General features: G+C 40.0%; 2 protein-coding genes and 1 long non-coding RNA gene across 4 annotated transcripts in view; 2 read left to right on the forward strand and 1 right to left on the reverse strand.

The window, feature by feature from the left end:
• Positions 1-11,866, forward strand: part of LOC309688122 (uncharacterized protein) — a 46,054-nt gene extending 34,188 nt beyond the window's left edge. For both annotated transcript variants that reach the window (XM_082503597.1, XM_082503598.1), the window contains 2 exons: positions 9,900-10,012; positions 11,208-11,866. In XM_082503597.1, coding sequence (XP_082359723.1) covers positions 9,900-10,012; positions 11,208-11,319 — 225 coding nt within the window. In that variant the 3' untranslated portion in view covers positions 11,320-11,866. The remainder of the gene's footprint in view (positions 1-9,899; positions 10,013-11,207) is intronic.
• The window catches only part of LOC309688152 (uncharacterized protein), a 180,087-nt gene that overhangs the window by 80,146 nt on the left and 74,983 nt on the right, over positions 1-24,958 (reverse strand). The window lies entirely within an intron of this gene.
• LOC309688182 lies at positions 22,029-23,976 on the forward strand. Its single transcript, XR_014270976.1, has 3 exons — positions 22,029-22,364; positions 23,513-23,567; positions 23,825-23,976. It is a non-coding gene; the product is annotated as an uncharacterized lncRNA (long non-coding RNA).

A 24,958-nucleotide genomic window follows, 5' to 3' on the forward strand; every position in this document is an offset into this window, starting at 1 on the left:
CATTGATCTAGGGATTTCCACCCATTTAACACGTTATTTTATCATATGTTATTTTATTTGTTATTTTATACATTTTATTTTGTGACGTGATGTGAGCGCAGGTGCAACCCAACAGGCCCCAAACGTGCCTGGCAGCAAGTAAAAATGAAATATAAAAATATAGTCCAAACAGGTAAGGTGTAATTGTATTATGAGCCATAGTGCTTGGTCTGTTTGTCCGATGTAAATCAATTGCAGTTAGAGGCTACATTAATTTTCTTTCTGTAAGCACTTACTCTGTATGCTCAAATGTGACCCCGTTATAGCCAACAGAAAAAAAGCGGAGGCCCGAAAAACAGGTGGGGGTCCTCCACCACCACCACTCACAGAGGCTGAGCAGTTGGCCCTCAGCCAAAACAGTGGGCGCCCTGTGGCCAAAGGCATCTCTGTGGGGACATCCTCTGAGTCAATAACCCCGCAAGACACAAGTGCCTACATAGGGGGTAAATTCAAAATAATACATGATGTGCATACATCCTTTCTTCACAGTCACCTTTGCAGTGCTGCTCATTCATTTGATAAACTCTTCACCATAATGAATTTGTTTGTAGTGAAGTTATTTTCCTACTGATTTTGCCTTCCCTCAGTCTTGGTTGTCTTTGAGAGCATAATGACAATGAAGTGTAAGCTGAGTGCTATATGTTTGTTAATTGCCATTTGGTCCCTTGTAAGTTATAAGTGACCTGTATAAACCTCATATTCTATCAGTTGATGGTGGTGGTGTACTGCATCTGGTGCAGCCTCCTGTTGAGCCAGACCAACATGCAGTCGTGAGTAATACTCCACAGATTATATGAGTTTACAGTAGAACAGCAATGTTGTTTATTTCTTTACTACAGGAAAATAATGAAGAAACATTGACAGCTGTTACAGATGAGGAAGCAACAGAGACACTTTATGAGGTTTACATCTTTTAATACTTTGTGTACAGGAAATACAGGCGACCAATAAAGCCAGTTGAACAAAAAATCTGTTTATTCTTCTTTCAACATGTTGAGGTGATGGGTCAAAGGAAATGATTGTGACATATGGTGTCTCTGACTGCGCTTCCATCTTGTATGTCCGTGGGAGGGTCAGGATGTTCATGGTTTGGATCACTGCTGATGTTTGGTTCAGAAGGACAGTGTTCTCCTCTAATTGTGGCAATGTTGTGAAGAATCACACATGCCACAATAATGTCACATGCCCTTTCTGGGGTGACCCTGAGTCTTTGCAGGCACTGGAACCGGGCCTTAAGCATTCCGATAGTCATTTCAATTCTGGCTCTTGTCCTGCAATGAGCCAGATTATATCGCTGCTGTGGGCCCGGTTCAGGGTCAGGGTAAGGGGTGAGCAAATAGGGTAAACATGGATACCCCCTATCACCAAGCAAGTAGCCAGTGAACTCTCCTAAGACAGAAGGATACACTTCAGTTCAAATGTCCCTGTAGCAATTGGTCTTTATATATTTTAAAGTATTTTCAACTCACCATGTCCAAATTTTGTGCTCAGTGTACATTCACGGAATATTTGTGAGTCATGGACAGAGCCTGGCCACTTGGCTTCCACATTTGTGATAATGTTGGCAGCATCACATATGATCTTCACAGTGCAGAGAACACAAATTAGCATCCATTACTATAATGAAATAATTTGTTAGTTTGAAATGCTACAGGGAACTATGTACCTGTACATTAATGCTGTGGAAAGACTTCCTGTTCACATAGTCTCCTTCATTTACTGAAGGAGCAATGATTGGAATGTGAGTGCCATCTATACAGCCAATCACGCCTGGGAACCGTGAGAATAAATGTAAAATTTAAGTAGTAGTTCAAGTATCACCACATCATATATTAAGTTTTGGTCACCCTGATACCTGCAATTTTGTGGCATCCCTCTTTGATAAATCTTGTGGGTCTATGACCGGGGAACACCACAAACGAGTGCAGGAGACGTTTCAGTGCAACTGTAACATTCCTGACTGCCCGACAGACGGTAGCCTTGGAAACGTGCTCAGCGTCACCAATATTATACAGAAAGCTCCCGTTTGCAAAAAACCGAAGTGCAATACAAATAATATGTACAGAACTGAGAGGATGTCCACGATGTGTCACATGCGTAATATATGGCCTGAGGATGTTATCCAAATAACTTATAGATTGTGCTGAAGAACGGTAACGTTCACACAGAAAATCATCAGGAAATGATAAAATGTCCAAACGCGCTCTGATCACTCTCTCCCGGCGGAGAGCTCTGCGGAGAATTTGGGCTTCACGATCTACTGGCTCTTCAAGGACGGGGCACGCCATGTCCGACACTTCCTACTGTCAGGTTTCTGACAAAGGGGCGGAGACAGTCAGGGTTAGTTGTAGTAAACCTGCTAGGGGGCAGGTTAGCTTCACGGAGTGTGTCGTCATAGTGACTCACTGAGGCTTCATCTGAACTCGCTTTGTGAAACCGAAAACCCAGAGTTTTCGTTAACTCAGGGTATACTTACTCAGTTTTTCCACTAAACCGGCTTCCTGAAACAGGGCCCAGCTGGCAGTCTGTATGTAACAATACCTTTTCATGCACCACAAAAAATCAACAAAATTTACTTCAAGGTCTTGGACACAAAACAAATCCCACTTATAAACTGTAATGAGCTTTAGTAACATTAATACTTGTTTATTCTGTCCCAGCAAAATCGAAAGCTGCCTCTGGCTTTGGACCGGGTCCTGAAGGAGACCTGCCCAGCATCCTTAGCAGCCCCCCTCTGTACTTCAAGATTACTTATCCTGAATGACCATACCAAACGCCTCCAAAGGTTTAACTTAATAACTTTATTGATCTTTAAATAAACAAATAGATGAAACAGGGTCACTAGGTTGACTTGCCTTGTAAGTGTAAACCTCTACACCAGGGGTCGGCAACCTTTCTGTTGGCGAGTGCCATCTAAAATTTCCTCAGAAGTCAGTGTGCCATATGATTGCATTAGCAATAAATTTAAAAACACTATATATTAACAGTTACACAATATATAGAACCACTTTATAGAATCATATTTGTTCGCAGATGTTGGCAGCTATCAGCGAATAGTTATCAGCTATTTTGAAACCAAAAAAATACTTTTTATCCAGAACAGCAAATGAACTGTACAACAGAAAATGCAAATGCTATTTATGGTCTCCTCAAAACAATAAGAAAAATAAACTGAGCCAATATGGCATGTTTGTTAATACACATGTTAATCTGATCTCTGGTCCAGAATTCAGACGGCTACCTGAGGACACTCTTCATGTGAGTAAAAACCTGCTCACACAGACATGTAGAGCCAAGTACTGTCAATAAGGCCTCTGCAATGTTCTGAAGACAGTTAAACTTGTCAGGTAGTGATGTCCAGCAGGTGAAAATGCAGCTCCATGAACACGCACAGCTGTGGATTCCAGCTGCTTCGATGTTGCATTAACTGGTATGAACTCAGCCAGTTAATGTGAGACAAATCCAGCTGCTCATTAAAGCTTTCTGGTTTGATCAGAAAATAAACATTGGTCCATACGCCTGAAAGTCCTGAAAACACATTGTGAATTCTGTCTCAAGTCTACGGATGTATCCGTGTATTTCCACGGTGCTGATTGCTGTGCTGAGCGGAAAGCTCCTGAAGCATTTGAAGAGTCGGAAAGCTAACAACGTCCCTCTCACCAGTAGGTTAAATTATTTTTAGCCAATTACAAGTTGAATCTGGTAGTTGGGGTTGTTAGCTAAGATACCGTCATTAAGAAACTGCACAACTAATGTGTCTATGCGAGCTGATTTGCAATGTGCACTGCTGGTGTGGCCATGTTTATTTATTTATTTTTTAATGCACCTTCTCAGATTAATTCACTGCGTGTCGTGCCCAGGGCTGGACTGGGACAAAAAAATCTGCATTTTGACTGGAGACCGGCCCACCAGGTATTAAAGCCATAAAGCCTTTGAATGAAAACAAATGCTGTTGTGACAGTGATGTACAGTCTTGTTGGTATATGTATGATTTCTATACATTTTACATCAGATAAAAACTTTGGTTGTAAGCTTCAGATAATTATTTAATAACAGCCAGACATTTTAAATGAGAATAAGGAAGAAAAGTATATCTTTGTGCCCCCCTTTCCCTGTTAATGCCCTACCTGGCCCCCTGGCAAAACTTTGCTAGACCCGCCCCTACACAGTTACTCGCTGTCAGCTACGTAGAAAAAGGATCCTGGTGTTATTTGTCTGCCAGAAACAGTTCATAACTTCCCCTCAACTCATTCATGTCACCTAAAAGGTAAACCTGTTTCTCCATCACCTGTTCAGCTCTGATGATTCAGTAAGGACATCTCCTGGTTTCATCTTCATGTTTCCCTCTCACCACATATCCAAACCGACATCATGACCAGCAGTTTTACAGCTGTGGCTCCAGCAAACATCAGCTGATACTAGAAATTAATATTAAATCAATTCTAACAACAGCTGATCAAGCTTAAACGTGCTGCTGTTGTTTAGCGCAACATCTGCTGGTTTCCGCTTTCTGGCGCAAAGTGGGCGATAAACAAACAAGAGAGAACAGCCGATCAGCTGATCATTGATCAGTTTCATGATTGAAGTAGGAACAGGAGAGAGAGGGGAGAGAATGAGAGAAGAAGAGGCAGCTGTGCAGCGTAACTGTGATTTGCACAGAAGTCCAATAACAAAACACCACTCGGGTTCAGATCGGAGGGCCGTGACTGGGAGGAACGGCCAGTCACGGAGGAACCTTGTTGTGGTGTTGAGTGGATTGTTTCAGTAAGATTAAAATAACTTTGGATTTCTCTCTTTTCAGCAGTCCAACCATCTGAGCTTCTCACCTTGTGATTGAACAGAGAAAACATGAATCAGGTGCTGACAGTGTTTTTGTGAACATTAATTCCATTTTCATCCTTAGTAAATATCCTCCTTAGTCTTCTTTATAGACAAGGGTAAGTTTAAATGTACACTTTACTTTTTCCTCAGAGAATTGGGTGTAAATTTACTTCTATTTTTTTAATTTAAGGTAATTAACACTGAAGTAATAGTCCTTTGCGTAGGTCTGTTGTCTGCTGGCTTTAAAATTTCACGAAGAAATTGCCTTCATAAACCTAAACATGAGAAAACCAAGACTAGAGACACATTACATCCATGGACCATGAGGTGAGAATAACAGATGACCGGACAGAGGTTAAACTAGCCTAAAACGCAACTAAATCCTGACTAATATGAGCAACACAAGAACTTAACATATTTCCAATATAAGAAATCAAACATTCAGAATAAACTCAAAGTGCTGGGTCACATAGCTGGGCCCTGACAATAGTCTGCTGTGTGCCTTTCTCCTTCTTTCCTCAGTTTCCCTGTCTCCTGTTTGCCTCGTCCTCTCTGTTTCAGCTGATGTTTATCTTATTATTGCTTCGGGCCTCTGGGCTTGTGTGATCAACAGGTTATTTCTACTGCACTGCACTATCTACACTGAGCTATACTGTGGGGAAAAAAACCCAAAAACCCAAACTGCCCTACATATCTGCTTCATTTCTTTAAAGGAATGGCGATGTATGCTTTGCTGTCACCATAGTCTGTATCATTTTCCATAAGGTGCATTTACTAATATCAGCTTTTAGGCCTGAAAGGCCTGCGTACATAATTCAAGGGCTACATTTCAGAGCAGTAATCCCTACAGTTGTAGGGAAACATTTGTCCAACAATGTGGACTGTGCACAAAAGACTCACATAGCAACATGAGTCAGCCATTGGTGTTTGACTCCACATTTTGAAACCCCAGCATTAGCATTTTGGCTGTAGCCATGTTGGTGTTTAGACAGTGATATCAGTCAGTGCTGGCAAGCTTGATGATCAATACGGTGGCCCTGAGAGGCCAAACGGACTGCAACTTCAGAAAACACTTGCAAAAAGAAAAATGCTGCAAAAAGAAAAACGCTGCAAAAGCACACAAAGCACAACGGAAATAGGAAAAAAGACAACGGAAATGTTTCTGGGGAGACAATAACCGGATGGACCAGTTGCACGAACCAAAACATGCTAACAAGAGCACTGGGACTGGGAGACACTTCAAAGAAGTGGAGCGGCCAAAGAGTAAACTTTCAAAAGTAAGTTCTAACAGTGGCGTGTCCAGCGGGGTGGCCTGGGGGTACACAGGCCACCCCCCCCAACCAGACTGGCCACCCCAGGTGCCACACCAAAGGCAAAACAATAAAATTCAATCAAATATCAAATGTCCGATTATGTTTTCACGGTGAAGCTCAGATATCCGAGTGTAAGTGAATGCAGCATCTGCTTCTGCGCTATGCAGTGTTGCCAACTTAGCGACTTTGTCGCTATATTTAGCGAGTTTTCAGACCCCTTAGCGACTTTTTCTCTAAAAAAAGTCGCTAAAAAAAGACGTGAAAGCGCATATCGCTTTTACTCTCTTTTACTCTTTTACTCTTATGCTGTTTTGTGGATCACAAGGTTTAAAACTACTTATAAACACACACGCACACAAAGTAACTCCACCAGAGTGCCTATTTCGGGTCACTTTTGCCGGTCCAAGCCCGGGTAAAGGAGCAGGGTTGGAATTGTGACATTAAAAAAACCAATAATTGCTAAAAGAAATTTAATTTGTAGTTCTAAATAAACTCTAAATGCATTTAGGACGTTTTTTACTCACTTTATGTCTCTTTCACGATGTTATTTCTCTCTCCAACAACAGAGGTTATAGTTACATTAGCATGACCAATTATGCAAATTAGGTGATGATGTCATTTAGCGACTTCTAGCGACTTTTAGGACAACCAATAGCGATTTTCCTTACTGAGGAGTTTGCAACACTGGCTATGTGCATCACGTTAGCAAAGGTAGGCGAGCCAAGCACGAAAGACGGCACTCAGGAAACAATTTTTCGGTGAAAGAAAATGAGGACAGAATAAATGTCCCGGTAAGTAATATTAAGTTTGTTGAGTTTAGTAAACTTCGGTGAAATTAGAATACCAAAGAAAAAATAACACTTAAAGAATTATTGCATCCGTTGAATATTTCAGACAGTATGCTACTGAGGGCAGCTAACATAAGAATTATGAGTTATAAGATATAATCTAAGTCGTAACATTGCTGTATGGAGATATAAACCAAGTTTAGGTGGAGTTTATTTTAGTTGTGCTGACTTTTTACCCTCAGTTGCAATAACTCGTACTGCGTTCTAGCCAGCTTGACGGAGTTTTTATACAGCTGGGTGGGTGCTATGATGTTACTGATAGTGAACTTTATTTTATTCATAAGGTTAGTTATTGAGCTGAGAAAGAACAAGTTTGTCCCGTACTTTCGCTATAATGAAAAAAAGACACAAAGCTGGAGTTATTCTGTCGTTACGCTGCACAGCTGCCTCTTCTTCTCTCATTCTCTCCCCTGCCTCTCCTGTTGCTACTTCAGTCATGAAACTGATCAATGATCAGCTGATCGGCTCTCTTGTTTGTTTATCGCCCACTTTGCGCCAGAAAGCGGAAACCAGCAGATGTTGTGCTAAACAACAGCAGCACGTTTAAGCTAGATCAGCTGTTGTTAGAATTGATTTACTATTACTTTCTAGTATCAGCTGATGTTTGCTGGAGCCACAGCTGTAAAACTGCTGGTCATGATATCGGTTTGGATATGTGGTGAGAGGGAAACATGAAGATGAAACCAGGAGATGTCCTTACTGAATCATCAGAGCTGAACAGGTGATGGAGAAACAGGTTTACCTTTTAGGTGACATGAATGAGTTGAAGGGAAGTTATGAACTGTTTCTGGCAGACAAATAACACCAGGATCCTTTTTCTACGTAGCTGACAGCTGGTAACTGTGCAGGGGCGGATCTAGCAAAGTTTTGCCAGGGGGCCAGGTAGGGCATTAACAGGGAAAGGGGGGCACAAAGATATACTTTTCTTCCTTATTCTCATTTAAAATGTCTGGCTGTTATTAAATAATTATCTGAAGCTTACAACCAAAGTTTTTATCTGATGTAAAATGTATAGAAATCATACATATACCAACAAGACTGTACATCAATGTCACAACAGCATTTGTTTTCATTCAAAGGCTTTATGGCTTTAATACCTGGTGGGCCGGTCTCTAGTCAAAATGCCCGATTTTCTGTCCCAGTCCAGCCCTGCAGATTAATACTGGCAGTGTCACCATGCCAGCTGACTGTATTTCATCATCAGCCAGTGTTGTTCTTAAACAATATTACCAAAGTTTACCATAAGGCAGCATATACAGTGGGGCAAAAAAGTATTTAGTCAGCCACCGATTGTGCAAGTTCCCCCACTTAAAATGATGACAGAGGTCAGTAATTTGCACCAGAGGTACACTTCAACTGTGAGAGACAGAATGCGCTTTACTAACATCCTCCCCTCACCAACCACCTCCACAGACTCCAGAGGACATCCCAGCACGGAGCTAGACCTCCGCACCAGTTTGTCAATCCTGCTCCTGTCCCTGTCTGTGCATCCATGGTGTTCTTGGGATGCAACTCAGTATTCTTCTTCCTCCAAACACGACGAGTTGAGTTTATACCAAAAAGTTCTACTTTGGTTTCATCTGACCACATGACATTCTCCCAATCCTCTGCTGTATCATCCATGTGCTCTGTGGCAAACTTCAGACGGGCCTGGACATGCACTGGCTTCAGCAGCGGAACACATCTGGCACTGCGGGATTTGATTCCCTGCCGTTGTAGTGTGTTACTGATGGTGACCTTTGTTACTTTGGTCCCAGCTCTCTGCAGGTCATTCACCAGGTCCCCCCGTGTGGTTCTGGGATCTTTGCTCACCGTTCTCATGATCATTTTGACCCCACGGGATGAGATCTTGCGTGGAGCCCCAGATCGAGGGAGATTATCAGTGGTCTTGTATGTCTTCCATTTTCTGATGATTGCTCCCACAGTTGATTTTTTCACACCAAGCTGCTTGCCTATTGTAGATTCACTCTTCCCAGTCTGGTGCAGGTCTACAATACTTTTCCTGGTGTCCTTCGAAAGCTCTTTGGTCTTGGCCATGGCGGAGTTTGGAGTCTGACTGTTTGAGGCTGTGGACAGGTGTCTTTTATACAGATGATGAGTTCAAACAGGTGCCATTCATACAGGTAACGAGTGGGGGACAGAAAAGCTTCTTACAGAAGACGTTACAGGTCTGTGAGAGCCAGAGATTTTCCTTGTTTGAGGTGACCAAATACTTATTTTCCACCCTAATTTACGAATAAATTCTTTACAAATCCTACCATGTGGATTCATGGATTTTTTTTTTTCACATTCCTTCTCTCACAGTTGAAGTGTACCTCTGGTGCAAATTACTGACCTCTGTCATCATTTTAAGTGGGGGAACTTGCACAATCGGTGGCTGACTAAATACTTTTTTGCCCCATTGTAAAGTATTTACTTGCTTTCAGGTTTTATTCAAATGTTAGTCTTTTCAGTTGTTTCCCCACTTTTTTCCTGTTTCAAAATCAAACACCAGTTTGTGAGAAGATTATCTTCTTTTTTTTAATAGGCAGATAAATTTTTACATTGGAATTGGCTAATTTGTCTCTCTCAAATTATGAATTAAAATACATTAAACATCCCCACAAGCTCATAGTCTGTCATTTGTGCTCTTCAGGAGGTCATTCCATCTTGGGTGTTTGTTGAACTTTATTACTAAGACTAATCATCACAATATAAGAAACATGGTTATACATTGGTCATAAATTACTGGAAAAATTATACTCCATTTATACGTTTTAAACAAAAATGTTTGAAAACTGTAAACTTTGTGACAACTTAAATGTTTGGCTGATGTTGCTGCTGTAAACAAAAGACACTCATTACTTACACTAAAACTTCTTTTGTTGATCTGTTCCAGTTTTACAGCTGTGGCTGCACTTGTAGGAAACACCCTCCTTCAAAACTGATAAAGATGGTTTGGTCCAAAATGAAGATGCGTCTGGTCATCATTATACAAACAGCTGTCAAACGGTAAAGCTCTGCAAGTCAAAGAAGCTACATTTATGAGGCCCAATATTATGCAAAATAAGCCTCAAATGTTTCAGAACTTTCTATTTAACAGACTTCAAAGAAGTGAACACAATATCCAGAATGTATGCAACAAAACATAAAGCAAAAAAAACAAATGAAACTCATTTTAGCTCAACTTAGCAGTGACCAAGAATTTTATTTGGCTTAAATTCTCCTACAGTGAATACTTCTGACAATTTTTATCTCCTCCTGCTGTTTATTCCAGGATCCTTTTTCTTTTTCTGTGAATATGACAACAGATGTTTGTAAAATTATGAGAGTGAATGGCACTATAGTTTTTTATACATGTACAAAGAGAAATAACACAAGGAGGGTAATGGCTGTTGGGGAGATCGTGGCTCAAGAGTTGGCAGTTCGTCTTGTAATCGGAAGGTTGCTGGTTCGAGCCCCGGCTCTGACAGTCTTGGTTGTTGTGTCCTTGGGCAAGACGCTTCACCCGTTGCCTACTGGTGGTGGTCAGAGGGCCCGGTGGCGCCAGTGTCCGGCAGCCTCGCCTCTGTCAGTGCGCCCCAGGGTGGCTGTGGCTACCATGTAGCTGCCATCGTGAATGTGTGGATGACTGAATGTAGAGTAAAGCGCTATACAAATACAGGCCATTTACCATTTAATAACTGAATACATAAAATAGTGAAGTACACAGCCTCCACAGCAAATAAAGTATAAGGCATAGTTGGTATGCAGCGCTCAACTTTTATAGGCATTTGTCAGGTCCATTCATAAAGAGCACATCACATCATCGCAGTAAGTAAAGTGTTTCTTCGCTGGAGCTAGACTGAAATGATAAATTATGACCTGGTCATGGTCCCCTGTCCTCCTGCTATCTCTATTCTCCTCTTCCCAGTCTAAGTCCGTGTATGTGTATGAGTGTATGGCTCAGTACGTACTCTGCTTATTTCCTCTCAGAGTGGGCGTGGCTTCCTGAGACTGGTGCACCTGTTTCACATTAACACTTTAACTCTAATGTGCACTCTTAGAAATAAATGCCAGCATATTTAACTGGAATGAAAATGTTTACCATTCTGTGCAATAAATCATGTTAATGACTAACAATCGTCTTTTGACCTTTTTACAACAGTCATGTGTTCTGTGTTCATGATAGATTTTAAATGACTGTTTTCTAATGTTTCTGCTGTAGTTCTCATAGGGATCGTTTTCCTGGGAAGACTATGGATAATGGAATGCCCAGTTTCGAGTTGATGACCACTCGTGTCATGTGGACACACAGGGTGAACCCTGCGTTAACTTAACAAGTCGATGCGACCAGTTATCCTGACTGCCACGTTAGGGTAAGCAGATACCCTTATACTACAAAGTAAGTCTGTGTTTGCAGCTGAGAAGATCTGGAGAAGTTTGCTTACCGTTTGACCTGTAGACAACTCAAGGCAAGTAACCCTAAGACAGTGAAGATAAAGAGAACAACTGAGCTAAACATTAAAGGTCAACATTTACATGTGTCTAAAAGGGTATTTCAGAATTTTTAGCCGAGACAGCACATTACATTTCTCTTTATCAGTCATGTGAACGTTGAACTCCAGCTGAGTTAAACTGGACTGAACTACATCAAAGCCAAAACGGAGAAGTGTAACAGAGGAAGTATAATAGATAACTGTCATCTGCATAAAAACAACAAAGCATTTAATAAATTATAACAAAGATTATTTATAAATATGATGATGAGCAAGAGTCCTAAAAAAGCAACACAGTAATTTAGCAGTCCATTACCTTATGTAATTTAAATCTAATTTACTACTTGAACCAAGGCAGTTATTGAGTTGTGTTGTTTTTAAACCCTGAGTGGTGTTGGGGGAAAAATCTGTATTTTTGTCATCAATAAAAAATTTATAATACTTTCACTTTCTTACTGAATTCAGAAACAAAACAGAAGAGAACAGAAATACTGCGAACCAGAAGAAACCGAAAAAGAAAGAATAAGAAAGGAAGGAACAGGAAACATGGTAGAATACAATTACTAATAATAAACATAAACAAATAAAAAATAACAATAAACAAACAAACATATAAGCCACAAAATGTAAGCAATTACATTTAAATACAAATAAAATATTTATTGTGTACAGTAAGTATCTGAGGGGAGAAAGTATCCAGAACTTCATTGTTGTTTCTTCAAATGTAACAAATACATAATGCCACACTGTTAAACGTCTGTCATAAGAACAAAACACAAATATTTTAGAAATCTGTCAAAAACATCTTTGAAAGAACAAATTACTAAATTTACTGAACTGAAATTATATTTTTATTCACAAATTGAAGGCAACACACTGGCCTTTACTGAGAAGTCAGAAATTAATCATTCAACATTCAACAAGTAAAGCAATATTTTCTGGTCAGAAATGAAAGTAATCGAATGTAATTTAATATCTCAATCAAAAAATGATAATGTGCTAAAAATGTTTTTTGCCGATTATTACATTTGAAAATTCATAGATTGGTAAATGATAATAATAATAATAATTTTAAATTGTTCCAGGAAAAAAACTGAAAACTGAGGTGCGTTTCCGTTCTTTGTTTAAAGCATCTCCTGTCTACTCTGTTGCACTAAATCTGCAAACCTTAACAAAAGACGCTCACGTCTACCAATTAAAAGCACATTAGCCTAATCACCCAGTACAAAAAGAAAGAACCATCCATTATTGCTCACTTTGTAAATTTTATCGGTGCATTTCACCAGAGAGATGGCTCCGCTCCACTGCAAGGGCACCCGAAAGTCATTAACATTAATGGAGATGGTTGGAAATGTGTTGACAAATCAAATGAGGTGTGCAATTACCAGCAACCAATCCTTTTTTTTGATATGTGGTTTATAAAAAGTGTCTGCATGTATCAGGACATGAAATTACTGGATGCGAATTGCACTGTTTCTTCATCATTTAATCAGTGTGCTTGACACCTGTGATGCCTTAATATGCAGAGTGCCCACTGTATGTGTTGGTCATTCTGGCCACACACAGCTACACAATCGGGAGATCCTTTTAATATATGTAATAAAACTTGATTGTCATCTCCCTCTTGGCAAGAAGTGTAGCATAATTTACTTTTTAATATGTCACGGTTTATGTCCAACTTGGCTCATCTTGGATTCCATTCAGGTCTTTTAATCTAATGTTATCTGATGTACGGTCGCAGTTTTTTAAACTGAAATTGTGTCGTGTATTAAATATACATGGATATAATCTAAATAAACAATTCTTTCTTCAGGAGAATGTTGTGACTTTGCTCTTTTATCAAAACAGAAAGGTTAACAGTATAACCACTGATTGCCACCCGATCAACACCTGTTAAGAGCAATGCAAATTTGTGAAACAAAAATGAGCAAACCCACTGTGAAAGTGGGAGGAGGTGAGTGTTTTGGACTTGTGAGGGAACTCCTCTTAAACTGTCGCAGACTACGTGTGATCCTCGACCTCTAGTGCCTAATATACTGAACATTATTTACCATCAAATTCTGAGCCTTCCATGGGTGAAGATATTCTTACTGTGCCACATGTGTAAATGTGCACATGTGAATTTATACTTTGCTTTGATGCAGGCTGTGAAAGTCTGACACACTAACAAAGTCACTGTAATAGTCATCAAACATGGTGTGCATGTCTCTGATATAGAGGTGAAATAAAGGAATGACATGGAAATCACACTGCTGAGAAAAGACCTGTAGAGATGTTTTACTTACATACTGATCTATGTTTTGAATTGTGATCACCATTTTTAGAAGTATCCAAATTCATGGGCTGCATCCTCAGTCAGGTTGACCGGAAGTAAACGGCTGTGAAATTGGACGGTCTAGCCTTCAGATTTGCGTCATCGCTTTCTCGGTGGAGTTAAATAAACTTGGCCGTCTGCTCCTTGCTATCTAAAATATAACAGGACACTGGAGTTATATCTCGACCACCTCACATTTCTGTTTAATCAGTTTTCTGTTTGACGTTTACTCAGCTGTGTAAAAACTAATCTCTTGCTAATCTTACTAAACTAATCTAATAACTTTGATCTCAGCCAAACTGATTTACTCAGGAACAAATAAAACACTGAAAAAGGACAAACAATAACATTTTTAGGTTGTCTAAGTGACTTATATATTACGTTTAACCTGAGTAGTAAAAGTTGGCGGAGATCTGAAAAGGATGTGCCAGGAGTTTGCCATTCTCAGCGGCTCTAGTCACCCTCGAGCTCCCGGCTAGCTATCGAGCTGGTGGGTAACAGACGTCTCCAATAACGTTGGACGTCTTGATAAACCGAGCAGATATTTGAAGTTTACACACCTACTTTCTTGCCTGAAAATATGTTAAAAGTTTATTTTGTGACCCAGAAAGATTAATAAGAGTAATATTAAAACTTAGTAGCGGCCGCCATTGTTGAAAACTGGAATTGGCTGGGCTGTGCTATGAATTCTGGGATATGGTGGGCCACGAAGGACACACCTGACCCATACTTCAAATTCGGGGAAAAGGAGGACACATTTGTCGGCTGCATTCAGCAGAGAGTCTTCAAATTTGGCCAGCCTTCGGCGCATCGCTATGACTTAATAGGCCTACAAATGCGTCCTCAGGAGGATGCAGCCCATGAATTTGGACACGACCATTATTCATGGTGTCTGACATCCAGTCTTGGGTGTAACGCGTTACTTAGTAATGCTGTAATTAAATTACTTTTCCACTGAAAAAGTAGAGTTACTGATTACTGTTCAGTTTTAGGTATTTTAATTACAGTTACTTACAATGTACTTGCGTTACATTGTAAAATAATTAAACTCGCTGAATATCATTATTTAATTTCAATAATTTATTTTCTAAAGGTAAAAGTAAACTCTGCCGCTTTAACATCGCTGTAGTGCAGCTGCACGTCATTTCGCGCCAGTTTGCTGCACAGTCATATTCTAAAGCGGAAGCTGTCGGACTCTGTTGAAGCGAGTGGCTGTTTTATGAAATGGACATATTCCCGTCTCTTCACTTTTCTGAAACAAGCAGACAAGAACATTACAGCAATATGTAAAAACTATCGGCTGCTGTTAATAGCACAAGTAATCTACTGAAGCGCCTGACACGAGAGCATAGACGAACACTTCTAAGTGATCCTTGTTCATCATCCATGGATAACACCACAGCAACTCCTGCTAAGTAGCAAAAACTGATTTTACTTCAGCAGCACAGAAAGTGTCTGAAGGTGAGCTTAAAAAATGATTGCAGACTACATTGTGGAAGAGATGCCACTACTGCGTACTGTAGAGTCTTCGTCTTTAAAAAAAATATTTATTATTTAAAGAGTTTAATTTCTATTGTTTGTCCACTCAAGGTTTATAGGGATTTTAAGAAGTTATTGAGTAATTAAGTTACTTTTCAGACACAGTAATTAGATAAGTATTTTAAATACAATATTGATTAAGTAATTAGTAATTAATTACTTTTTTAAAGTAACTTACCCACCATTGCTGACATCTAATGGCTGTATGATTGATGCTTACACAAATAGCATTAAAGCTCTGATCTTATGTAAATACCTGTTGTATCTTATTTGCCTGTTGTTCCCATTAACTGTTTTTACACACACATATAACAGCTTACAAAAGCAAAGAACGACTGAGTCAGATGGAAGATGTATATGCACACAGTGTGTATCTGTGTCACTACAAAGTTAGACAATAACAATATCATCGGCAGACAGAGAAACACTTAGCCAAGCTGAAACCTGCACAAGAACGCTTACAGGAACTCGACCCTGTGAAGAAACTGAATACTCTCACCTCCCTGACAAGAACAACAAAGACTTACCTGAAATGTGACCTGAGGCTCAGTCAGTGCACACTCACCTGTCTAACTGGGCTTTGTCTTATGGAAGAATAAGTCTTGAAATCCTTTGCTTGATCAAGAGCAGAACACATTTCTTGAATAGTTACTGTAGCTGCAGGTGTAACTGCCCTGAAACTGGTCACCAAAGATCATTGGACTTTGGCTAAAGACAGGAGTCGCAGGGAAAACTGTGACACAAACATACAGATGATCCCAGCCACTAACCAGAACAGCACTGCTGTTGTAACACTGTTACAGTCTGATTAATATTCAACTCTACACTGGTCGAAGTAAGAACACAAATGTTTAGCTCAGCTGAGTCTTTTTCACTTTTCTTTGTTCCTTTGCTTTTATTAACTTGGGCCTTTATTCATCATTGGAAAGTCTTGTTCCTATAACCATGGTGACAATCTGGGTAAACACGATAACAATACTTTTTAAATCACCTGGGATGTGTGTCTGCTTTACTTAAAAGTATTTGGTAATAAACAAGGCAGAGCGCTAACAAACCACTGGAAGAAATGCACAGAATATAGATGATATGAGCACTGTAAGGTAAATGTAAGGGCTCTGATCCAGGGTTCAAAGTGAAAAGAACATCTCTGAGCTTCTTTACTGAGCCAAGCACAGATTCTGACAGACTGACCCCCGCGGTCTTTCACTACTCAGGTTAAACATACTACTCGCTACTCAGATAACTTAAAAATGTAATTGTTTGACTTTTTTCAGTGTTTTATTTGTTTTTGAGTAAATCGGTTTGGCTGAGATCAAAGTTATTAGATTAGATTAAATAAAACTTTATTAATCCCTCGGGAGGGTTCCTCCGGGGTTTTCACAAAGCTGCATAAACGTCAAACAGAAAGTGATTAAACAGAAGTGTGAGACGGTTGAGAATTTACACCAGTGTCCTGTTATATTTTAGATAGCGAGGAGCAGAGTTTATTAGCTGAGTTTATTAAACTCCACCGAGACAGCAGTGACGCAAATCTGAAGACTAGACCGTCCCATTTTACAGCCTCACACTTCCGGCCTTCTCGGTCTTCCAAGGACCCGGCCCACGTAGACCGCGAAGGCCGGTTCAATTCAATTCAATTCAATTCAATTTTATTTATATAGCGCCAAATCACAACATAAGTCGCCTCAAGGCGCTTCATAGATACAGAGAAAAACCCAACAATCATATGACCCCCTATGAGCAAGCACTTTGGCAACAGTGGGAAGGAAAAACTCCCTTTTAACAGGAAGAAACCTCCAGCAGAACCAGGCTCAGGGAGGGGCGGCCATCTGCTGCGACCGGTTGGGGTGAGAGAAGGAAGACAGGATAAAAGACATGCTGTGGAAGAGAGACAGAGATTAATAACAGATATGATTCAATGCAGAGAGGTCTGTTAATACATAGTGAGTGAGAAAGGTGACTGGAAAGGAAACACTCAATGCATCATGGGAATCCCCCGGCAGCCTATGTCTATTGCAGCATAACTAAGGGAGGATTCAGGGTCACCTGGTCCAGCCCTAACTATATGCTTTAGCAAAAAGGAAAGTTTTAAGCCCAATCTTAAAAGTAGAGATAGTGTCTGTCTCCCGAATCCAAACTGGAAGCTGGTTCCACAGAAGAGGGGCCTGAAAACTGAAGGCTCTCCCTCCCATTCTACTTTTAAATACTCTAGGAACAACAAGTAGGCCTGGAGAGCGAGAGCGAAGTGCTCTAATAGGGTGATATGGTACTACAAGGTCATTAAGATAAGATGGGGCCTGATTATTTAAGACCTTGTATGTGAGGAGCAGGATTTTGAATTCAATTCTGGATTTAACAGGAAGCCAATGAAGGGAAGCCAAAACAGGAGAAATATGCTCTCTCTTTCTAGTCCCTGTCAGTACTCTTGCTGCAGCATTTTGGATTAGCTGAAGGCTTTTCAGGGAGTTTTTTGGACATCCTGATAATAATGAATTACAGTAGTCCAGCCTGGAAGTAATAAATGCATGAACTAGTTTTTCAGCGTCACTCCTCCAAAGGATGCGGCCTAGACTTTGGGACAGAGCTTATGTGTTTTCCTCTGTCTGTTGTTGTGTTGTACATGCTCTCTGCTGTGTGTTTCTCTTGTGGTCCTGTCTAATTCCTAGCTCTCAGTTCCAGGTCTGTCTTCTTGTTGTCTAGGTTGAGTTTGCAGTTTCCCAGTGTTTCAGTTGTGAGTTTCCATGTTCATGGTTTTGGTTTGTTTTTTGTGAATTGATTTTATGGAGGACTTTGCAGCAATGAAACTGCTGTTTTCAGTTATAGTCATGTGTTGTGAGTCCTGCGTTTGGGTCCTACATCCTGCCTGCCACAGCGCAAACAGAGACACAGTGGTAGAAGTATCACTCTGAGAGGAAACACACAAAGATTGGAAACTGCATTTGTAGAGAAAATTGCCAAACATTTAAGAGAATTTTATAATTTCACTGAATATTTTGTACATGCAGTTTTTCTGTCCTGTTAAACATTAAAATGAAATTGAATTGTTAAGTACTTCCAAGTAAGTGCCCTGGTGTGTTATGTAACAGGACCGGTTTCTAGAAGAACTATGGAAGGGGACATCTGTTTGAATTTAAGTTGATGATGTTCTTTAGTAACCGTGGTCAAATTCCATTTTATAGGTATACTGACCACGAGTTGGAAAGCCGCCATGATGGCTCATGTAATGTACTCTACATACTACAGACTGTTGATGGTTGAATCCACAGAGCTGGTGTCCCATAAACCCCAGAACAGCGGCCGGTCCACAAAGAAAGCAAATCTCCTGGAGCTCACAACAGAAATGATGATTTGTAAAGTGAGTCATTTCTTCATGCTGCACTGCTACACCAGATCTTGGAGATCATCCACCTGCCCACTTTAACCCCTAAATGGGACAAAGGTTAACCTTGCACCTCTCCTTACATTTTCTGCAGTTCATATGTGAAAACTGCGTTTAGAATGAAAACAACACCTTTAAAGATTTAAAGTTTCTGAAAACAGTTCTATTAAAAAGTTTTATTGAAAAAAGTCATACTTCAAAAACCATGTTCTATAAAAATCTTATGCATTGTAACTTTTGATTCAGTTATATTCAAGTAATAGAAAATTTTTCATCTTTGTGTCTCTGTATTCTTCTTTTAGAGAAATCTGAAAATTTGTGATTGTAGCTTAGCAGGCAAGATATGAATGAGTATTCATGATGACAAATGTTTGGTCAACAGTAAGAAACATTTGCACTGTCCATTGTAAAAATGTATATATTCATAAACACCTGCTTCACACAGAGTGCCCTCTGCTGCTGAGAAGCTGAAGTGATACTGTGTGGTAAATTGTGACTGCTTGGGGAGTGAACTATTTGGGACAAGGGCCCTCCAGAAGTCCTGGCATGCTTTAACCTACCTCGGCGCTTTGCAACATGCTGATGATGCACTGCCCATCAGCAAATAAGCCCTAAAGAAGGCCACTCTAAAAAGTAATTCAGAGGCTTAGTAAATATCACTATAAATATAAGTTAGATGAGCCTGATAAAATCTATGAATATCCTTTTAGTAATTATTTGAGTTTGATAAATTGAAATAAATGTCTAAAATGTTAACGTATGTGTTTGTGTTAAATTAAGGTATTTATTTACATTTATCTCAGACAAGAAATTCAGTATGTGGTTCACAGAATACCTTCTTTGCATGTACTTAATATTTTTGTTTAAATTTGAATCAAAATATGTGAGAAATAGGTATCTATACTGATCAGTATCTCGTACTAAAATCATTAATTATTCAAATCAATATTATTTACTACAACTGAAAAGTGTAAGTAAAACACGATAACGTAAAGTAATTGAGTACCATGAGCCTTTTGCATTGTTTTGTTCATTTTGTTTTTCAAATACTCTGAGCGTTTGTGTTTGCTCTCCTGGTTTGACATTTATCCTTCAAGTATGTGAGGCTTTGAGCTAAAAGGGAAAAGGCTCTTGTCTTTTTAGTGCTTCTTTATTGCGAGTTATTGCCATGTTTATGAAAATTAAATTTTCATTTGGAAAAATGTTAACATGTGGTCATTTTTCATACATGTTGTTAGGTTTTGTATTGTTGATTGTCATTTATGCTTAGAAATATTTAACCATATATGCTTAGAGGTGTATAATCAATTGTGTAGTGATAGGACTGTGATCTTTAGCAGGCTGCAAAGGCTTGGTGTGTATTCCACACTGGAATGCACACCTACATCCTAGGAGCATGGAGAGGTCGTACCATGTTTTATTGTTTTATGGTAGGATTAACGTAGCTACGTCTGTTCTAGTCTAAGTGCTTTTTGTTTAGATGAACTGTTGGATTTTCCAGACCAGCAGGTTAAGGAAGTCACACACACACACACACACACAGGCAAGGTACTCTTTGTTTGTATGTAGACGTCATATGTTAATGAACCTATGCATATTCATGTAACCTCAATAAAAGAACAGTGTTACGGGAGAACGAACGAGAGCAACTGGGGTCAAGCGAAGGAACGGCGCCTGTCCGGTCTCTCCCGTGCACGAGAAACATGAAGAACTTTGCCTACTTGTGTCTTCTTTTGCAGTGTAATTATATTGTCTTCAACGTTCCAGCGGATGGGTTCAAGCTACAAACCTATCACATGTATTATGAAACACACAACTACATATTAGTTTGTTTGGTTTTGTAGACTTAAACTACCAGTGAAATACAATAACATTCATGTTTGAATGTTAGGGGGCGATCGTGGCTCAAGAGTTGGCAGTTTGTCTTGTAATCGGAAGGTTGCTGGTTCAAGCCCCGGCACCAACAGTCTTGGTTGCTACTGGTTGCCTGCTGGTGGTGGTCAGAGGGCCAGTCAGTGCGCCCCAGGGTGGCTGTGACTGCAATGTAGCTGCCATCACCAGTGTGTGGATGACTGAATGTAGTGTAAAGTGCTTTGGGGTCCATAGGGACTAAGTAAAGCACTATACAAATACAGGCCATTTACCATATTTAATATTAAGTACAATTTTGATTATATTGCATTCAGTTTACAATATTAAGAAAATGGAACAAAATTTTGGATTAACTGACCATCTACAGGGTGGGCCATTTATATGGATACACCGTAATAAAATGGGAATGGTTGGTAATATTAAAGTCCTGTTTGTGGCACATTAGTATATGTGAGGGGGCAAACTCCTCAAGATGGGTGGTGACCATGGTGGCCATTTAGAAGTCGGCCATCCTGATTACAACTTTTGTTTTTTCAATAGGAAGAGGGCCATGTGACACATTAAACTTATTGGTAATGTCACAAGAAAAACAATGGTGTGCTTGGTTTCAAAGGTAACTTTATTCTTTCATGAGTTATTTACACATTTCTGACCACTTATAAAATGTGTTCAATGTGCTGCCCATTGTGTTGGATTGTCAATGCAACCCTCTTCTCCCACTCTTCACACACTGATAGCAACACCGCAGGAGAAATGCCAGCACAGGCATCCAGTATCTGTAGTTTCAGGTGCTGCACGTCTCATATCTTCACACCATAGACAATTGCCTTCTAAGGGGGTCAGATCGGGAGAACTTGGGGGCCATTCAACTGGCCCACGATGACCAATCCACTTTCCAGGAGACTGCTACCAATAAGTTTGATGTGTCACATGGCCCTCTTCCTATTGAAAAAACAAAGGTTGTATCCAAGATGGCCGACTTCTAAATGGCCACCATGGTCACCACCCATCTTGAGGAGTTTGCCCCCTCACATATACTAATGTGCCACAAACAGGACTTTAATATCACCAACCATTCCCACACTGTAATCCCTAACAGTTGTTCTAGCTCATAACTAATAAGCTCATAACACTCAAATGTCGTTTTGTAGTTGAGCAAACTATAAAGTATTGAGCTCTGTTGGCTTTTATGCAGCTTTAATTGAATAGGGCTCAATATTTTTTAGCTAAATTTTTTGGAACGCTCAAAAAGTTTAAGAAGCATATATTAGTGACGTTCTGGTGGGTGGAGTCTTGTCGCTCCCTCAGGAAAGCTTAGTCAGCCATCTTGAATTTACCTTGATACGGGGAAGTTTTGGCCAGCCCGTGTGGATTAAGAGTCCCCAACTTCAACCCACCACCTTATTTTTTTTCATCAACTGCCCTAAATTTGGTAAGTCTAACGTGTTTTTGTTTTGTTTAAATTTAATTTCGATAAACATTCTTTTTTATTTTTTACTGGAAATATATTCGTACTTTGTGCACAGTGAATGTTTGTTATAAATGAATTCGAATCCAAGTAATTGTAATTTTAGAAGTTTTCTAATGTGACAAATACGTAATGTTATTTCAAATTAGAATGATGTAACGTTTTGGCGGTTTTCCGTGGGGGACAACATTTCCCATAATGCATTGTATTCTTGCCCGGGAAGTTGACGGTGGCAGTTCTAGCTCCATGCATTTGAACTTTCTACTAAAACTTTCCACTGGTTGTCGTATTCGCCGGTAATGTACGTGCGTATTGTGAGTATACTTATTTCAATAAGTGTCCGTGTTACACAGTCAGTAGTTTACGCTGTTGAGCTGTGTGTGTGTGCTAGCATGAAGCGAACAATAATAAACAACATGAGTGTGTTATCATGATGGTAATTAGACACGTTTGTATTTTTTCGTAGTCTCAAATGTGTGGTTGTGAGATAATCTCGAAATCCTTTTAACAGTTTAGAGGGGTATTCCACTAAGCGAGCTCTACAAGTCAAGGCTTGCGGAAAAATGCATCGCCTGATTCAGCCTAACATTATACACTGGTCGAACTCGGTGCTACGAACGAAGTTCAGCTAAATTGTTCGCGCTAATTCGACAAGGCTCAACCAGCCAGACTGAGGCGCCTCCTTGACACCTTTAAGCCAGACCCTATCGATCTTTGCTAGATAAATTGAAATGAAATGAAAATAAAGAGCCGCGTTCTGCTCCCAGGCTAAGAAAGAATCATTGATGCAGACTGTGCGGATCACAAATACTCCCTAACCTGTAAGGCTGGGGTGTCCAAACTTTTTTCACTGAGGGCTACTTACTAGAAATTAGGTAAATAACCTTAACTTTAGTGTATTAAAGATCACAAAATCACTTAAAAGTGGTCGAATATGTTATATTGTTGAATATAATTAAAGACAAAACTGCTTTCATCACAGCTTTCCATAAATGGATCTTTATTGATTCATTCAGAAAAAGCTTTGGTAGCTTATTTTCAGAACAGCAGCCTCAGATTTCTTCTTAGACAGAAGATTTACAGCACAGAGAAAAAACAATAAAAGGGAAAATAGGACGGGTAAATTTCAAGTTTGTTATTTAAGTTATTAAGCTTAGCAACACACCTATCAACATTAGTTTGAAACGGTTAACATTAACAGACTGAACTGGACTTAATAACAGGAGTGCATATAATCTTAGTAAATTATTGTGGTGAGTATCAGCTGCGCTGGGTATGTAAATCGGGCCATCCAGCTGCGGTGCTGATTCGACGTCACTCGTGCCAAAAATCCGGACAAATGTCACTTGATCAAGGAGCAGATCTGCATCAGATGAGATCAGCTGACTACTTGTGTGTGTGTGCTGTGCAAGAAATGTTTTTGAACATTAATAAGTCGTCTTTGTGCACATATTGTTTACAGATATCAGACTGCAAAGAGCGCTACAGAGAGTCAACATTTCACCAGTTGTCAGTGGGTGAGTTTTATAATTTGTGTCCCAATTTAAATAAAAAATAAATACAAAGAAACTAGAGAATTTTGCCTTGAATTATTCAAAATTTTTAGATTTTTTTTTGGGTTACCCTTCTAGATTGACAGGTTTAGCCCGTTACACAAAAAGTTTGGACACCCCTGATCTATAACAATGACAATCAGAACATGGCTATCCAACACTTTGTTTTTACTCTGCATTTGTGTAAATACTATTCTAATAGATATTGTGTGTTCATCTAGGAACAGCATGATGTAAATACAAGACGGGCCCTCGTCCTTCGTGCACTTCCTGTGTACCTGCGTGAAGATGCCTCCACGTTATTCAGGACTTGTGATGTAAGTGTACTGGCCTCAGCATCAACCATATGACATTGCTCAGAACTCAAGGAGAACCAGGGTGTACAGTGGGGCAAAAAAGTATTTAGTCAGCCACCGATTGTGCAAGTTCCCCCACTTAAAAAAATGACAGAGGTCAGTAATTTGCACCAGAGGTACACTTCAACTGTGAGAGACAGAATGTGAAAAAAAATCCATGAATTCACATGGTAGGATTTGTAAAGAATTTATTCGTAAATTAGGGTGGAAAATAAGTATTTGGTCACCTCAAACAAGGAAAATCTCTGGCTCACACAGACCTGTAACGTCTTCTGTAAGAAGCTTTTCTGTCCCCCACTCGTTACCTGTATGAATGGCACCTGTTTGAACTCATCATCTGTATAAAAGAGACCTGTCCACAGCCTCAAACAGTCAGACTCCAAACTCCGCCATGGCCAAGACCAAAGAGCTTTCAAAGGACACCAGGAAAAGTATTGTAGACCTGCACCAGACTGGGAAGAGTGAATCTACAATAGGCAAGCAGCTTGGTGTGCAAAAATCAACTGTGGGAGCAATCATCAGAAAATGGAAGACATACAAGACCACTGATAATCTCCCTCGATCTGGGGCTCCACGCAAGATCTCATCCCGTGGGATCAAAATGATCATGAGAACGGGGAGCAAAGATCCCAGAACCACACAGGGGGACATGGTGAATGACCTGCAGAGAGCTGGGACCAAAGTAACAAAGGTCACCATCAGTAACACACTACAACGGCAGGGAATCAAATCCCGCAGTGCCAGACGTGTTCCGCTGCTGAAGCCAGTGCATGTCCAGGCCCGTCTGAAGTTTGCCAGAGAGCACATGGATGATACAGCAGAGGATTGGGAGACTGTCATGTGGTCAGATGAAACCAAAGTAGAACTTTTTGGTATAAACTCAACTCGTCGTGTTTGGAGGAAGAAGAATACTGAGTTGCATCCCAAGAACACCATACCTACTGTGAAGCATGGGGGTGGAAACATCATGTTATGGGGCTGTTTTTCTGCCAAGGGGAC

The sequence above is a fragment of the Aulonocara stuartgranti genome (genome assembly GCF_965226115.1).
Source record: "Aulonocara stuartgranti genome assembly, chromosome: 2".
In the NCBI taxonomy this organism is placed as follows: Eukaryota; Metazoa; Chordata; class Actinopteri; order Cichliformes; family Cichlidae; genus Aulonocara; species Aulonocara stuartgranti.